At 40.3% G+C, this 19,146-nt stretch overlaps 1 protein-coding gene across 4 annotated transcripts in view; it reads right to left on the reverse strand.

The window, feature by feature from the left end:
• HERC3 (HECT and RLD domain containing E3 ubiquitin protein ligase 3) overlaps positions 1-19,146 on the reverse strand; it is a 189,377-nt gene that overhangs the window by 77,875 nt on the left and 92,356 nt on the right. For all 4 annotated transcript variants that reach the window (XM_061164417.1, XM_061164418.1, XM_061164415.1 and 1 more), the window contains 7 exons: positions 14,708-14,867; positions 9,829-9,905; positions 8,764-8,985; positions 7,095-7,186; positions 5,433-5,563; positions 4,704-4,864; positions 2,411-2,487 (listed from right to left, as the gene is read on the reverse strand). In XM_061164417.1, the coding sequence (XP_061020400.1) occupies positions 2,411-2,487; positions 4,704-4,864; positions 5,433-5,563; positions 7,095-7,186; positions 8,764-8,985; positions 9,829-9,905; positions 14,708-14,867 (920 nt within the window). The remainder of the gene's footprint in view (positions 1-2,410; positions 2,488-4,703; positions 4,865-5,432; positions 5,564-7,094; positions 7,187-8,763; positions 8,986-9,828; positions 9,906-14,707; positions 14,868-19,146) is intronic.

The following is a 19,146-nucleotide window of genomic DNA, read 5'->3' on the forward strand; positions in this document are numbered from 1 at the left end:
GACGCTTGCTCCTTGGAAGAAAAGCTATGACCAACGTAGACAGCTTATTAAAAAGCAGAGACATTACTTTACCAACTAAGGTCCGTCTAGTCAAAGCTATGGTTTTTCCAGTAGTCATGTATGGATGTGAGAGTTGGACTATAAAGAAAGCTGAGCACCAAAGAACTGATGCTTTTGAACTGTGGTGCTAGAGAAGACTCTTAAGAGTCCCATGGACTGCAAGGAGATCCAACCAGTCAATCCTAAAGGAAATCAGTCCTGAATATTCATTGGAAGGACTGATGTTGAGTCTGAAACTCCAACACTTGGGCCACCTGATGCAAAGAACCAACTCACTGGAAAAGACCCTTATGCTGCAAAAGATTGAAGGAAGGAGGAGAAGGGGACGACAAAGGATGAGATGGTTGAGTGGCATCACTGACTCAATGGACATGAGTTTGAGTAGGCTCTGGCAGCTGGTGATGGAGAGGGAAGCCCAGCATGCTGCAGTCCATGGGGTCGCAAGGTGTTGGACACAACTGAGGACTGAACTGAACTGAAGTAAATCTTAAGAGTGTCTTATAAAAATGGAGTATGTCACTACACAGATGCTTTTTCTTGGGTCATTAAGAGATTCTTCATGTGTCACGGTAACAGAGGAAACACATATTTTGACCAGTCTCTGCATCTAAACAAATACCTAGGCTTAATAGCTTAAATAAAAGTGTACGGGTTTCAGTGTTTGTAAGAAAGAGCAATACCTTTCTAAGTCATATTCTATTTTCATTGCTTTTTTCTTTATCTTACATTTTTAATGCATACCACTCTTCCAGTTGTTTAAACTTTAACCTGCCCTGTTTCTACAACAATATGCTACTTTCACTTCCTTCTCATCAATGTTTAGTTTTCTGGTTTCAACAATGTTAATTACAGTAAATTTAAAATTCAACTACATATATCAGATACCATATTTACAAAAGGAATGAAACTAAGTTTTACACTGAATTTCACAGCAAAATTAAAGTTGATTAATCAAACCACTTTCTTAGAGAAAGGAATACTTCAGACTGTACTACTTGTGGACACAAAGTAATTATCCCACAAAGATTCAGGGCTTTTCATATTTTGCCTTACTGGCATGTTAAAAAAACAAAGAATAGTTTCAGCTTTTCTCAAGGTTTCTCTGTGAAGCACTGAAGCTGGGCCTAAAATAGGTCTGAAGCAACATCTCCAACTCAGCCCAGATGGCTGCACTCAACAGAACCTTCTGCAGCATCCTGACCTGGATAATATCTAACATCAGTATCAGCTATCCAACCTGCAGCCTCAGACTCCACCACAACCTTTTCTATCGAAGTCAAAGAATGATACTGACTAGAAGGCAAGAATATCATGTGTTGAGAGATGGCACAGTATCAGAGTAATGGGGATAGCTTCCAGCACCAATAGGGCCCCTTGTGTCCACAGAACTTCATTTTTCTTCCCAAGCTACTCTGATTCCTTTGTCATCACCAGCAGCCCTTCCCTGCTCTTCCAGGGGAGGGTGAGGATCAATGTACTACATATGGCTAATCCTCCCCAAGCGCTGACTGAATAAAAGAAGGGTCAGGGGAAGGGAAGGGGAGGGAGGGAGAGAGGAGAGGAGCACAAGAGCAGCAGGGTGCAGAGGACAGAAAACAAACCTGTGGTGCTCACTTCAGAATGATTTTTCTCATCCAAAAAGAGGGGAATGAATTAAAGCCCTGTCACGGATAGCATCACCGACTCAATGGACATGAGTCTGAGCAAACTTTGGGAGATACTGAAGGACAGGGGAGCCTGGTGTGCTGAGGTCCACTTGGTCGCAGAGTCGGACATAACTTAGCAACTGAACAACAACACGGATACTTAGCCCACGTTCTCTTCCACCTCCAACCCTAAGAGAATGTCATTCGCCCACCACAGGGATGCAGGAGACAACCTGAGGGAAATTTTAGTGTGGTTTTATAAGCAGACGGTAAATAATAAAGGATATCTGAATGGCATCTCTTATATTCAGTATATACTCAATCACATCAAACAAGCCCAGTGAGTTCTCAAATACCTAGCATTTGTTGCTACTTAACAGGGAAGGAAACAATAGAAAGTCAAATAATTCCAAAGTTAGTATGAATTCTCTGAGGCCTCCTTAAGTCTCTTTTGGGACAAATCCAGATATAAATAAATAATTTTCAATTATAAAGTAGAACTCTGTGATTAAATACCAAGAAAATTATTGGCACTTCAAGGAAACAAAATGGAGATTACTTCAAAGTTTAGTCAGCTTATTTTAATAATATAAAATTGGTAGAAACAAAGAGTAATGCTGCTCTCATGTAATTATTATTTATTAAAATAAATATTGGCTCACCATTATTCCACCCCCAAGATAATAGTCAAAAGAAAATTTTACCTCATATTTGGAGCAAAGTACAAAAGTCTGGTCTCCTCCAGAGAAGATCTGCTTAACAATATGATATTTAAAGCGATCTGTCAAAAAATTTTCAAGAGCATGTTTTTCAACAATTAAACTTTTTCCTTGATCCCCTTTTCTAACATTCCAAAATATGTTTCCGAGTGGTTTCCTATTCATTTAATTATGTCAGAGAAGTAAGAAACCTCCTCTCCTGGCTCTCTTCCCAGGACTGTTTCTACTTCAGTTAAAACTAAACATATAAAACTGTATCTTCCACTCTAACCCCCTCTTCCTCCTGCCAACTGCCAGCTAGTCCTGACCTCGTTTCTATTTTTTCATTCTAACTCTGTCATGACACTGAAGTTTAAAACAGTCACTACTATAAACCGTAACGTCAGCTATGACACCACTTACAGCATCTGAGTGTGGAGGTCTGCAGCCACTTTGGATGAAGCTCGCCAGATAGATGGCCCTCCGTGTCCTGCTTCCGCTTTGCCTCCCATCACACTGCGCCCACAGCGACACTCTCAGACCACCGTCTCACCCAATTCTAATGGGCCACACTGCTTCACACCTCCATGCCTTTCCCTTCTACCACCCCCAGAGCACACTATGTTCTCCAGGAATGGCGCCCCCTAGACCATGATGGAAAGGTGCTCCTGGAATCGCGCAGTTCCATGGTACTCACCACAGCCTACCCCTTCACCACCCTCTACCTGGCTAAGTCCAAACCATCCTTTAAGACACAGCTCAAACTTCCTCTCTCAGGAACACTGTGCTCCCAAATTACCATGAAGGTTCCTAAAACCAGCATTTATATAACAAATTGAAATTCACCTACTTACATTATAAGTTTTATCCTATAATTAAACTTTGAAAACTTTGTGGTTTAAAATTAACCTACATACTGGAGTTTTTAAAAGTTGGTGTATTTCTTAAATATATGCTCCCTAAGATGAGTACAATGTTAAAGAAAGAGAAATGTTAGCCTTGGAGAAAAAGAAATTTATAAATGATAGATAAGAGGACACCTAGCCATTTTTCCACTTTGGGGAACATGATCAAAACAAAATCTTGTTTATTTTACATTTCAAGTTCCACTACATTCTTAGATGCTCATATATTCATTCCATGAATATTTACTGAGTGAAAAGGTTGTGCCAGATCCTGTGCTATATGCCAGGTTTACAAACAGGAAATGACTCTGAACCAGGGTCTCCTGCATTGCAGGTGGATTCTTTACCAACTCAGTTATCAGGGAGGCCTTCCCTGTACTTAAGTTTCTCATACTCTAGAAGGGTACTTATGGTTGATGTTGTTAAAATTCTGATTAAGCCATAACTGTGCCACTTTATAGCCTTCAAAATCGAAATCAGTTATTAAATCACACTTCTTTGTAATGACTCTCCATCTCCATTTAAGCTTCTGGATTTATTACTTCAAGTCACTCTTACTGAATGACTGCCTTATTTTGATTTCCAGTGAAATGAACACTGTGTTACTTAACTATTTTTTAAGAGAAGAAACAGAAATGGCATGAAAAAAAACTCATGTCATATTGTGACCAAAATAGCAATCGTAAAGGGAAGGTAACAAGAGTTCAAGCATTAGAAGTACTGGCTTTAAAGTTCACAGAGAACAACCTAGTGGTTAGCAGTGGCAGGTGGTGGGAGAGGGGCAGTACAGAGTTGGGGGGGTGGTAGGTACAGTCTACTGAGGGTGAGATAGCCTACAAGGATGTTTTGTACAACACAGGGAATATAGCCAATATTTTGTGATACCTGTAAATTGAGTGCAACTTTTTTAAACTGTAAAATTTTTAGAAATTAAAAAGAACACAGGTTTTAGAAAGAGGCGGGCCTGGGTTTAAATTCTACCCCCAGAATCTACATCATTTTGGGCAAGCTACTTAACCTCCATAAGATTCAGTTTCCTCATCTCCAACATGGGGATAGCAGCTACTAGTTCTTAACGTTGTTTTCAGTGCTTAGCATGGTAGTGGAACTTGGTTAAGCCTTCAATAAATATAAATTTTCATTATTAGCAACAATAGTAAATAAAATGTATACACCACAATCAAAATCCTTATGGCCAAAATAGAATTTTTGCTTTATTCTCTAGAATCTCAACTATAGATAGTAAGTGCTCAAATATTTGTTGACTGACATTAGAATATCTCGTATTTATTCCCTCCAAAAGAACTGAAGGTTAAAAAAAACAAATACATGTTCTATAACAAGTGTTTTTAGCACTTAAAACACCATTAAATTTCAATAAACATCACTCTTACCAGCTCTGGCTGAAAGCTGGCCACTGTGGGCGGCCCAGTAACCTTTCACAGGAGAAGGGCACTTGACGTTACAAGTGTGTCCAGTTCCTAGTTGACCTCTGGCTCCACAACCAAATGCATAGATGAGTCCAGAAGAAGGCACAAAGGCTAGGGTGTGTTGTCTGGGGGAAATAACATAAGTTAACCCAACAGCATTGCTCTACTGATAATGAATGAATACACACACTGACTTTTAACAACCATGTGAGCACAGTAATTCCTACAGGTAACCCCAGAAGCCTACCCCCTCATGTTTACACGTGCTTGTTTTTGCAATGCTGGATCTTCATAATACCGCCCTTCACTGATAGACTAGGTCGTTGGGATGGGGGTAAGACCTGGAAAGAGTTTAAGGGCCTGCTGCATTGGGGATGAACAGAAAGAGGCAGGGAAAATCAGCAAAATTTCCAAGATTTCTTTGAGGCTCTCTCACTTTCCTTTCTACATGTCTCCCTCACATCAGGCTATCCTTTATCCCCAAAGAACTATACTGGCCCCATGTAGCTCTGCTTCTCTAAAACCCTTCCTTACCACACCCTGCTCAGATTGAACTCTCTCCAAATTTTCAACATAGGTATGCATGCAGTTGATTTCTTAAAACAACGCTGGTTAGGAGTAGCCACATCACTACACAGACAAGATCCATTTCTGAGTCTTAATAGATATGAGGAATTTCTTAGGAGCATTCACCTGCCACAAGCAATTTGAGTGACTTCACTGCCCATCAGCTCCAGAACTCTTCTTGGATTGACCTCATCATTCATGGAATCATGTCCAAGTTGCCCACAGGAACCAGCACCAAAGGTAAACACACCTCCACTCTAACAAGGAGCAAACACCACATAAGTGCACTGTGTCTCTGAGTTTGGATACACTCCTCTTAACTTCTGTATACAAAATTCATATCACAACAGTCTGTACAAGAACACTATGCCCGCTTGACTCTTAAGACAGATCACTTCTTTGGAATGTTCTCTAAATAGAAAAGAGAATTTTAAAAAAGAATTTAAGACTACATCTTTATGGAACAAGGACAGTACTGTTCAAGGGAATGTGTGCCATCTACATATAAATTTTAAAAGTAGTTTAAAAGTACAACAATGTTAATAAACAGAAACACAAAAAAAAGGAGAAAAAGGTAGGTGAAATGAGATGAATTTTACATGACCATTCTTATGTAAGAAATTAAATGCTCCACAGATTCTTTAGTAAGATTTTTTTTTAGAGCTGTACTTGAACAAACACTAAAGCATTTTATTAAAGTGAATCTATAACAGTTTGTTCAACACAAAAATACTTTTTCATTCTCTCTAGATATGACTGTCTTAGAAGCAAAAGAAATAGGTTGAATAATGTTAAAACATTAATTACACTGCTCTTTCTTTTTTCGTCATTCAGTTGCTCAGTCATGTTCAACTCTTTGTGACTCCATCGACTGCAGCCCTCTAGGCTTCCCTCTCCTTCACCATCTCCCAGGGTTTGCTCAAACTCTTGTTCATTGAGTCAGTGATGCCATCCAACCATCTCACCCTGCCTTCAATTGTTCCCAGCATCAGGATCTTTTCCAATGATTTGACTCTTCATATCAAGTGGTCAAAGTATTGGAACTGCAGCATCAGCATCAGTTCTTTCAGTGAATATTCAGGGTTGATTTCCTTTAGGATTGACTGCTTCGGTCTCTTTGCTGTCAAAGGGAGTCTCAAGAATCTTCTCCAGCACCACAGTTGGAAGGCATCATTCTTAGGTCCTCAGCTTTATTTATGGTCCAACTCTCACGTCCATACATGACTACTGGAAAAACCATAGCTTTGACTAGACAGATCTTTGTTGGCAAAGTAATATCTCTGCTTTTTAATATCCTGTCTAGGTTTGTCATTGCTTTTCTTTCAAGGAGCAAGTATCTTTTAATTTCATGGCTGCAGTCACCGTCCACAGTGATTTTGGAACCCAAGAAAATAAAGTCTCTCACTGTTTCCACTGTACCTCCATCTATTTACATGAAGTGATGGGACCAGATGCCATGATCTTCATTTTTTGGATGTTGAGTTTTAAGACAGTTTTTTCACTCTCCTCTTTCACCTTCATCAAGAGGTTCTTTAATTCCTCTTCACTTTCTGCCATAAGGGTAGTATCATCTGCACATCTGAGCTTATCGGTATTTCTGCCTGCAATGTTGATTACAGCTTAGGAACACAGAATATCACTATGTGTATTTGAAGGTTATAGATATTGAATTATTTTTATATACTATTCCTACTCTCTCTAAAAGACACTATCAAAAATAATCAAGCAGTGATAATCATCCTTATTATAACAGTACCATAGAACAACCAGAATACTGAAGTCTCTTACTTTTGTAAGAACTGCTGTATGTTCTTCTCCACAACTGATATAGACGACTTTCTGTGTTCGCAGGAGCTTCACATGGCAAGGAGACTCTCGATCTAGAAAAAGAGAAATATCAGAAAGTCAGTATCATCTGTCTTTGAGATGAAATATGCACAGTTCTCTTAGCCTCAATTTTGGGTCCCCCTTGATTCCTGATTCTCCTCTTCAGCTTGCTGACTGAACCTCCACTTGGATGTCTAACAGACATCTCATTTTTAACATATTTAAAGCCCAGTTCCCCATACTCCCCGACTCTGCCTGCCTTCCTCCCTACTTCCCCATACAGTTTTCCTCATTTCATAAATGCAGCTTTACCCTTCCACTTTTTCCTTTCTTGAATTCAAAGTACATCCAACAATGAGGAAAAACAACTGGCCCTACCTTCAAAATATATTCAAAATCCATCTTTATTCCCACTGCCTCCAAAGTGGTCTTCTAGCTTCCCCGTGGACCGATTCTAGGCAAAGTCAAATCAGATTACTCTTCTCCTCAACACCCTCGGTGTCTTCCTCTTTCACTGAGAGAAGCCAAAATCCTTACCCTGTCCTTCAGGGCTCCACACTGCAGGGGCTCCCTTCCTCTCAGAGCTCCAGCTCCGCTCCTCTTCTCCCTGCTCATCTCATCCCCAAGCCTACCATGATTCCTCCCACATCAGAGCCTCTGCACACCCTGTTCCCTCTGACTGGGGACAGTTTTCACCCAGCTCCTCTAAACACCTCCTCTTCTACTGGACTTCCTACAGGGCTCTGCTAAACATCTTATTCAAGAGGCCCTCCCTGGGTACCTTATGTAAAATAGGAAACTTTCCTCTCAAAGCCTCTGACATACTGCATACATTTGTTCTTGTTCAGTCCTGTCTGACTCCTTGAGACCCCACGGACTGCAGCACGCCAGGTTTCCCTGTCCTTCACCATCTCCTGGAGCTTGCTCAAACTCATGTCCATTGAGTCAGTGATGCCATCCAACCATCTCATCCTCTGTCACCCCCTTCTCCCGTTGCCTTCAATCGTTCCCAGCATCAGAGTCTTTTCCAATGATTCAGTTCTTCGCATCAGGTGGCCAAAGTATTGGAGCTTCAGCTTCAGCATCAGTCCTTCCAACGAATATTCAGGGTTGATTTCCTTTACAACTGACTGGTTTCATCTCTTTGCTGTCAAAAGGAGTCTCAAGAGTCTTCTCCAACACCACAGTTCAAAAGCATCAATTATTCAGTGCTCAGCCTTCTTTACGGTCCAACTCTCACATCCATACATGACCACTGGAAAAACCATAGCTTTGACTGGATGGACCTCGGTCGGCAAAGTAATGTCTCTGCTTTTTAATATGCTGTCGAAGGTTGGTCACAGCTTTTCTTCCAAGGAGCAAGCATCTTTTAATTTCATGGCTGCAGTCACCATCCACAGTGATTTTGGAGCCCATGAAAACAACATCTGTCACTGTTTCCATTGTACACACACTGGTTTGTTGTCTGTGTCTGCCCATTAGCATGCAGTCTCCACTAAGTCAAGGGTATTATCTGTTTTGGTCCTTGCTGCACCCTTAGTGCCTGACACGGGGCAAGCACACAGAAGCTCCTCAGGAAGCATGTACTAAACAAATGAAGTTAAGAGGGCCACGTGAAGACTTCACCCACCTTTCTCATCACTGAGCCCGAGCTGCCCTGCATTATTCATCCCCCAGCCAAATACAGCTCCTGAGAGTGACAGGGCAAAGCTGTGGGCCCCTCCTGCGGCCACCTGCGCCAGCGGGATCCCCTCCAGGGACCTCACCCTCTGTGGACTGGCTTGGGAAGGGAACTCCTTCCCCAGGCCCAACTGCCCATGGCTGTTTCTCCCCCATGTGAAGAACTGGCCATCTGAAATCAGAAGAAGATAACTGGTATTACCAGAAACATACAAGTTCCATTCACAAATATAAACTTATTAGAACAACGGAGTTCCCCCGGGGCTCATTTGTTAGTTGCCCCCCCTGCAACACACACCCAAGAGCAAGGAAGCAGACACACTTCATGGTGTGAGAATCTCACAATCAGAACTCCCACTTGTCATGACAACACAGAGATCAACAACCTTCAAAGGCTATTAATATTTATGCAAAGAAAAAACTAAATGTTTAAATCAGTTCAGTGTTGAACAGGCCAATTATCAGGCTTAGATGCACTAAGCAAAGGCAACTAGTTCTGACCATACCAGGACTCCAAGAGACCCGGGACTTCACAGGGTCCAGCTATGATCTGGACAACAGCACAGAGAATCAAGCAGGACGTGTTAGTGCTGACTTCCCCACAAATTTATCCTAACAGAATATAGCAGCATATGTTGGCTTAGGTTTTCCTAACTTCATCTTCTTCATTTATTTGGGCGCTTTATGGTGGAATAGCCATATGAGTTGTAGCTAAGAAAAACCAATCCTCTGTTCAAATACACTGATGAACAGTCTTGCCTCCTGCTGACTTTCCCTGAGAGAGGTGGAACAGTGGAACAGGTGGAACGGTGATAACCACCTTCTTCATCATCCACACCCTGAGAAAAGTATGAGCTACACAAGGGCTGTCTTAGAACTGTCGCTGTCCAACAGGAATGCATAGACCCTAACTAGTTAGTTAAATGTATCCGGTTACATCACATCACATAAAAACACGAAGAGAAATGGTTCCCAAATTAACACAACACTAGCACAGATTTTAACATTACATTACCAGCTGCAAGGGCCAAGCAATGCCAGTTGCCACAGGAAACTTGTAATATCGTCTGCTGGTTCAGCTTTTGTATTAACCTAAAACAGAAAAGACTTTCCTTTTAAGAAGGGCATTCACAACGACTGGAAATATTTCCAACTAAATAAAATAGCTGCAATAAATAACATGTTTCACAAAACACTGTTTAAAATTAAATATATGATCTTACATGACAAAGTTCTATTAAGTCTTTCACTAACCTCCTGCATCTTTGGTAGTTACCATTTAAAAGAAAGAAACCCTGCTCTGCACTTTTTTTTTTTTTTTTTTTTAGAAACCCTGCTCTGCACTTAAACCCATTACCACAACCCTGTGTTAATTTCTACCTTGTCATCTCCAATTTAGAGACAAAAGGAGTAAGGTGCCAAAGACATACCCTAAGAACATGGTTGTTATCTAAACGGTTTTCAAATGAGAAAAATGGCATGATCTAGCAACCTCACTTCCAGGTACAAAACCAAATGAACTGAAAGTAGGGTCCCAAGGAGATATCTGTATACCCATATTCATAGCACCATTATTCACAAAAGTTATAAGGTGGAAGCAACACAACTGTCCATCAACCGATGATCAGAAAAACAAATGTGGTATATACATTTGGAATACGTATACAAAGGAATATTCATCACACTCTTTAAGAATAGAAATTCTGACACATGCTACAACGTGGATGAAACCTGGAATTATGCCTAGTGAAATAAGCCAGTAACAAAAAGACAAATAGTCCATGGTTCCATTTACATGACATATCTAGACTAGCCAAATTCATACAAATCAAAAGTCTAATGGTGCCTGCCAGGGGCTAGACGAGGAGAAATGAGTTTTCATTTAATGAGTGTTGAGTTCTATTTCTACTAGAAAAACAGTTCTGGAGATTGGTCACACAACCGTGTGAATATACGTACACTTATAGTTCAATACACTATTGGACTGTACACTTAAAATGGTTAGGATGGTAAATTCTTTTAATTTTTTATTTATGTATGTTTGGCTGTGTTGGGTCTTTGTTGCTGCGAGAGCTCTTCTCTAGTTGCAGTGAACAGGGGCTACTCTTCATAGCCTTGCATGGGCTTCTCATTATAGTGGCTTCTCTTACTGCAGAGCAAGGGCTCTAGACGCATAGGTTTCAGTAGTTACAGTGCATGGCCTCAGCTGTTGCAGTTCCTGGGCTCTAAACAGGCTCAGTAGTTGTGGCCCATGGGCTTAGCTGCTCCATGGCATGTAGATTTGTCCATTGGCAGGTGGATTCCTTACCATTGAGCCACCAAGGAAACCCAAGATGGTAAATTTTATGTTATGTGTATTTTGCCACAATTTTTAAAAATTACTAAGGGCAATGCTTCCAAAACTCTTGATTCCCTAGGGTGGTAAAGAGGAAGATCATATGATCACTTTTTAAAACTCGATCCTCTGCTTGCTTATATGAAAGAGATAAGAACAGTACCTATTCACAGGGTTGTGGTGAGAATTAAGTGAAAAAAATGTTTGGCACTGCCCAATAGAGTTTGACAGCCTGAGAAATATCTCCTGCTTCCTATTTTAATAATTCATAGGTTGCCAAGTTCCTCTTCATTAAGTGTACGCCATCGGAGCAAAAGATGCAGAGGGGCATTTTACAAGATAGATGTCCAACAGGGAAATCGGGGGTTATTTAGGGTAAAAGGTAAATGTTGCTTTAACAGATTATTTTCTCGGATATAAAAAAAGTTTATAAAATAGAGTTCACATATGCATTTAGTACCAAATAGAACCCAACTATTTTTTATGGAGATAATTGTAAATTCACACGCAGTTGTAAGAAATAATACAGAGATCCCTTGTAGGCTTTATCCAGTCTCCCCCAGTGATGACATTTTGCAAAACTATAGAACAAAAAAATCGTAACAGGGATACTGACAAAAATACAAACTACCAATCTCACTTCTTTGTCCCCAGTTTTATTTGTACTCATTTCTGTGTTTATGGTATTTCTGTCACCTATGTAGGCTCATGCAATCACCACCATATTCAACGTTTCCAACCCAAGGATTCCTCGTATTTACAACCACTCCTTCCCTCCTCCATCATAGCCCCCGGCAATCATTAATCTACCCGTCATTTCCAAAATGTTGTCACTTAAAGAATGTTATGCAAATGGAATCATATAGTAGGCAGCCTTTTAGGATTGGGTTCTTTTTCACTCAGAATAATTCCCTGGACATTTGATATACACGCAGCAATTTTTTTGCTGCATACATCAATAGCTTGTAGAATTCCGCTATTTTTAAAAAACATTTATTTTATTTATGGCTGTGCTGGGTCTTCGTTGCTAGGCAGGCTCTTCTCTAGTTGGGGCCAGCAGGGGCTGCTCTCCAGCTGCAGTGTGTGGGCTTCTCACTGCGGTGGCTTCTCCTGCTGTGGAGCACAGGCTCTAGGACATGCGTGGGTTCAGCAGCTGTGACTCCCAGGCTCCAGAGCACAGGCTCAATAGTAGTGGCACAGGGCCTTAGTTGCTCTGCAGATGTGGGATCTTCCCAGACCAGCGGTCAAATCCTTGTCTCCTGCACTAGCAGGCAGGTTCTTTACCACGGAACCACCAGGGAAGTCCAGAAACCCACAATTTTTTAAAACTGAAAAAAGTCATCCTGTCTTAGGGACCAATGTTTCAGAACTTTATGCAACAAGAGTCCTTTTCCTGGCCAGTTTCCACTCAAATTCCCCACACTTCTCCCTTTATGGGTCACCATTACCCTTATCACAACCTTCAAAACCACAGTTACAAAAAAAAAAGGTCAAAAGAAAGAAGACAATAAGAAATTGTATCATAAGATGGAGAAAAGGAGCCATATATGCACAAGCATACACTGTGTTTTACCTACCCATCTTACTCTATCCTCCCAACAACTTGGTAAAGGTACACAATACTATATAACTTCACTTTTAAGTTAGGAAACTGAGGCTCAGATAAGTTAAACAATTTGCTCAAAGCAACTCACCTAATATGAAATAGAGCCAATACTGGAATCTGAGGCTGTCTAATATCAAAGCTATGTTACTCTCCACAATATTAAGATAGGAATTAATGAATTTATCTTAATTAACTTGTAAAATTATATACAAACTAAAGCCTCAGAAGTCATCCATAATATATGCATAACTAATAAAAACAATAATAAATTGCTACTCTAACACAGACTACTTCATTTTTTGAAATAAAATGCCACTAATGACTTTACCTGAGTGTTTGTTCATCAACGAGTGAAATATTTTTGTCATGAATATTGTAAATCTCTTCCTTAATATTACATACAATTCACTAAAATAAACCATCCCTTTTTTAAAATTTCCACTCATCTTCTTCTCCCAAAATTAAACTAAGTGTTGAAAGTAATGAATCTAAGACATTACCTGTTCCAACTCAGGAAATGAATCAAATTACTCTTACCTCCATGTTTCTCTTTTCCCTAAAACAGCTTTTGATTAAAGAGACAAAAATCTAAGAAGGGCAAAACGGAGGAGGAGGAAGAATGTATTGTACTTTAAAAGGGACAATATTTGGGCAGGGGAGGAGAGGCCATTTATTAACCAGACCTATACTGAGCAATGCACGTGCTAGAGCACCCTTAGCAATGGTGATGCTAAAATAAATAATCCAGTTCTCCTGGCGTCAAGAGCTCCCAGCTTTGTACTAAAATTAGTTATCAAATTAAAAATTGCAATGAATGGGACTAGTACTGCAATAGGAGAACGTTGTACATTTGAAGTACAAAGGACTAGGAATTAAATGAAGGAAATAAACCAGTGGCCTCTTTGACCATTAAAACCCTCGACAAACAGACGCCACCCCCAAAACGTCCCCTTGAGAGTAACTTCAATACTACAGACATTTTCTTAGTGGTGAAGCATCTGTTAGATAATTAGCCAAATCATCTAAGATTTTGTTGCTGTTTAGTCGCGAAGTGGTGTCTGACTCTTTTGTGACCCCATGGACTACAGCCTGCCAGGCTCCTCAGTCCATGGGATTCTCCAGGCAAGGATACTGGAGTGGGTTGCCCTCTCCTTTTCCAGGGAATCTTCTTGACCCAGGGATCAAACTTGAGTCTTCTGCATTGGCAGATGGATTCTTTACCTCTGAGCCACCAGTGAAGCCCTTCATAAAAGATTTAGAATTAAGTAAACACTTAAGGGACTAAAAACCATTGTATTAGTACTTCTGTGTTAAAGAACTTATAGATATTTTGGTTTATTAGCTGTTGATAATGCTGAAGGTAATTTGGCCTATTATTAAAGAGTAACAGGTCAGCTTTGTGACTGACCTTTAAAGTGTCTAACTGAATAATTGATTTAGGCTTGCAATTTTAAGTTAAAGGTTAATAAGTGCAGCATGTGAAAAGAGGTTTTTTAATTTAAACATTTAATGAGTTCCAAACACTACCAACAACAGGCTATTGGGATAAATGAAGTATAGTTCCCAAACAACTCATATTTTTTAACTGGAGATAAACACTTCTATCAGGCTTCCCTTGTGGCTCAGCTGGTAAAGAATCCGCCTGCAAATCGGGAGACCTCGGTTTGATCCCTGGGTTGGGAAGATCCCCTGGTGAAGGGAAAGGCCAGTATTCCGGCCTGAAGAATTTCATGGACTGTGTAGTCCATGGGCTTGCAGAGTCGGACACAGCTAAGTGACTTTCAAACACTTCTACAATTACAATTCTGGGGACGAGTGTTATAACAGTATAAGGCATGACAGTGACTCAAAGGAAACAACAATTATTAATAAAAGAAGAAACCAGAATCCAAACCAAGGAGTCTAACAAAGAAACTAGCAGGAAATAACCTTTACAGTAACTGACATTCTTACCTGGGTACTGCCACAGAATCCTCAGTAGTCATGAGTCCCAGCTGCCCATCACTACCTGCACCCCAGGAAAACAGCTGGCCCTGGTCACTGAGGGCCAGACTGTGGGACTCGCCACATGCCACATGGACAATGTGCTGATCTGCCAAAGCTCCAATTTGCTCTGAAAAAAAGAAAAAAATCAAAGGAGGAAAATGTAAGGCCCAGAAAAAGGAATTACACAGAATTAGCATCCGAGGCAGTTGCGTTTTTCAAAGAGAACCACTACATCTGTGGGGAGAATACAAATTTTCTATGTTTCTGAAAGCTATCAATTTAGACCCCAGTTATACTGGGCAGCGCACACACTCCAGACGTTCTCTCCTGTGTCTGGTGCTCCTCCCTAGAAAGATGCCTTAAGATTCAGTATTTGGAGGTGTGGGACCAGAGAGGACTCAGTGTAAATAGGAGTGAGGCTTGTTCCTAAAAGCAGTGGGACTGTGGGAGATTCTGCCTGGGAGCAATGAGCCCTTCCCCGTCCACAAAAACACCCGTTTCTCCTCAGTTCTATAACATAAGTCTGTCTATGCATCTAGCCAGGAGGATTTCTCTGAGAAAACTGGCCCAAAAGAAAAGACCCACGGCTACTGGCAATGCTGGGTCCCCCTAGGAAATGTCCAGCTTCCCACTAGTTAAGAAAACTTGCCCATATACTGTTCTGCTTACATTTTAGTATCTCACTTTTAAAAATAAAAGGCTGCACAAGGACAATCACGTATGTGAAGACCATTTAACATAAAAATTAAACAGCAAAGAAAACAGAAGGAAGGAAACTCTGAAGAAAATGATCAAACAAGGAACAGAAAAAAAATCTTTAGATCATTACCAATACAAGACAAGAAGCTTCCAACCTTCAGAAAACAAACAAAATTACCTTGGAAAATGAAAATATAACAGCACAAATTTAAAGGAAAAAGCTTCAGAAGCAGGATGGGGAATAATAATTGACATTTTCTAAGAAATAGAGCAAGAAGTCAAAGAGCAAAACAGGCAGAAAAAGAAGAAAGAAATGAGACTATTTCAAGAAACTCAACAATGGAAAAATAAGAATCCCCAAAACAGAATGGAAAAAAACAAAGTAGAAATTTTCAAAGACAGGATTGCTCATAACTGAAAGACATGAGTTTCACATTGAAAAGATTGATTTAAAACCTCAGAATAAAGAGAATAAGGAATGAATTTTAAAAAGAACTACTTCAGAACACTACCGCTTGAAATTTCACAACACCAAAAAAGACTCTAAAATTTTCTAGAAAGGACAGTTTATATACAATTGAACAGGAATCAGAATGGCATCATATTTCTCAGAAGCAATTATGAAAGCTAGAAAGACACTAGAGCAATGCCTTCATGATTCTGAAGGAAAATGACTTCTAACAGAGACTTTCATATCTAGCCAACCAAAAGGGCTTCCCTGGAGGCTCAGTGGTAAAGAAACTGCCCAGCAATGCAGGAGACATGGGTTTGATCCCTGGCTCGGGAAGATCCCATAGAAAAAGAAATGGAAACCCACTCCAGTATTCTTGTCTAGGAAATCCCATGCATGGAGGAGCCTGACGGGCTGCAGTTAATGGGATTGCAGAAGAATTGGACGTGACTTAGCAACTAAACGAGAACAGCAGCAGCCAACCAAAAATCTGAGAAGAGAGGGGGGAAAAAGAACAATTTTCAGGGATGTAAATTTCTCAAAATATTTTCCCTCCTATCTCAGTTACATAATATCATACCTCCAGAACAACAACAACAACAAAAAGATTTTGGATTCAGGAAAGGGTGAAAACTATTTCCATGACAGCTATGTAGCAGCCAATGAAGGAAAATTGGAAGGAATGTCTCCAAAGTGAAAAATGACATACAATCTGATGAGTTTATATTACATGAGCTTCACAGTTCTGTCAGAGAATAAAGATTACATGCAAATGAGAAAAATGAAATAATTAACTCCAGGAAACACTGAATGCTTTACCAGAAATAAGAACAATCATGGTACACAAAGTCATAATAACCAAATAAATATAATTTATTAATTTACATAGTTAAATCTGTCAATCAATTTAAAACATCAACTATATGGAAAAGATGAGCATCTAGGAGTAAGAAAGAGTAAGAAAGAAAGGCTGGGCGGAGAATATAAAACCAGAGTAATCTTTCCCGGTAGAAAGCCTCTAGATCATGTCCAATATTGAAAAAAATCAAGAAATAGCATTATAAGCATGTTATTTATAAATATAAAGGCAAACTCCCCCCAAAAAGTTTCAAGAATTGAAAAGTGATGGCCTCTGCAAGTGAGACTCAAGGATAGGGACAGGAGAGGTAAGGAGGTGTTATCTGACCTAAACTGAGGTCAAATAACATATAATTTTTCTTTTTAATTAAGCAGCTGAAAACATGCTCATGTCAGAGAAATCTCCTGAATTATCTCAATTGCTTTCATTCCCATGACCACCTCCTTTGCCCTCTACTCGCCATTAGGCCCTAACTCCCAACTCAGTCTTGTCCCCCACACAAAGAACAGTCCTGTGTTTACTTTGGGAAAGCTAAGAAACTCCTACCAAAGTAGCTCAGGTGAATCAGATTCTTCCTTCCTTCACCAAATTTCCACACTGTGCTGTAGTTCTAGGACTTCAGCAGCTTTTACATTCTCTTGAGCCTGAGTGCCAGGCTCCTGATACCTCAGCCAGAACCAAGACCTGCAGCCCTGATAGCTGACCTCCTATGCCAACCACCAGCCTTTCCTGCCTGGATGTTAATGTACAGTGTTGTTATGGTTGTTGTTCAGTCACCAAGTCACATCTGACTCTGCAACCCCATGGACTGCAGCACACCAGCCTTTCCTGTCCTTCACCATCTCCCAGAGTTTGCTCAAACTCATATCCATTGAATTGGTGATGCCATCCAATCATCTCATCCTCTATTGTTCCCTTCTCCTCCTGCCCTCAATCTTTCCCAGCATGAGGGTCTTTTCCAATGAACTGGACTTTGCATCAGGAGGCCAAACTACTGGAGCTTCAGCTTCAGCATCAATCCCTCAGATGAATATTCAGGGTTACATTCCTTTAGGATTGACTGGCTTGATCTCTTTGCTATCCAGGGGATTCTCGAGTCTTCAATTACCTGCCAATCCTGATGAAACTGGAAACTTTACTGATGAAGTAAGTAAGCAAAGTCAAGTCAAGGGACAACAAACTCATCTTTAAACTTGGAAAGGAGCAATTGTGTCAGCCTTCCTTCTGGTCCAACTCTCACACCCATACGTGATTACTGGGAAAACCATAGCTTTGAATACATGGACCTTTGTTGGCAAAGTGATGTCTCTGCTTTTTAATACGCTGTCTAGGTTTGTCACAGCTTTTCTTCCAAGGAGCAAGCCCTAGGCAAACCAATTCCTGTCTCATCACACATCAGCCACCAAAACAGACACGGAACCCCTATTTCACCATAACACAAGTTGCAGCCCCAAAGGCAGAGGTACCCTTCAGTAATGCAAAGATTTGTAAAGAATTAAATCCTAGTTGTATCAAGTCCAATTTATTTCATTTCTCCTAGCCAGAAAACTAAGCTCATCTGATTCATACTAGGAATCTGTTACAGTGAAATTTTAATTGCTCTTCTAGAATCTACTCCCTGGGTCAACTGGGAATACTTTGTTCACAGCTCTCACTGAATACACCCCTGCCCCAGTTGGGAGCATTCAGGCGACAGTGAACATGTTCATGCGTAATCTCTTCTGATTCATTCTGTCAAGACTGTATGCTATATTTTGCAGATCATGACAGAAACTCAACCCACACATTTAGATAATTAAACACACTAAGGAAATATTTGGCATTTTTTGACAATAAAAGTATATTTTATTTCTGATCCTTTCACAAGAAGCAATTTAAGATCTTTAGAAGTCTTCAGCAAGGTTAGCGACTCTGAGTGAGCCAAGGTAATAGGGCAGAACAGCAGCAAATGTGGAATGATGCTTAGGGCAAGGCAGCACTTCAACTGCACTCAGTTTTTTAGGATTACTGCTAGTTGGCTTTTGAGCCCATCATAATTTTTTAATGTGTTTTCAAACTAATAGTAAGTTGGGCAGTGAACCATCATAGGGTGGTAATAAAGAAGGATGTTATGTGCCTGGAAGGCAGATGGATGCTGCTCGTGTGAACTTAATCCTTGCAACAATTCTGTAAGGTTTCACCTCTCTAATAACCCCTGCTGAGAAAAAGTGTGTTATCTGGTCAGAGTACATAACTAAATGAGCGGTGGAGCTAGGACTGGATCTCAGGTCCTCCTGACTTCCAAGCCCATTATACCCACAAGTCTGTATCATCTACCTTCATGGAAAAGAACTAGGTGATTTTAAATCAGTAACAGCTACTACCCTTACTGTCTGTTTCAATGAGAAATGTTATCGA

Source organism: Dama dama, chromosome 17 (genome assembly GCF_033118175.1).
Source record: "Dama dama isolate Ldn47 chromosome 17, ASM3311817v1, whole genome shotgun sequence".
Taxonomy (NCBI): Eukaryota; Metazoa; Chordata; class Mammalia; order Artiodactyla; family Cervidae; genus Dama; species Dama dama.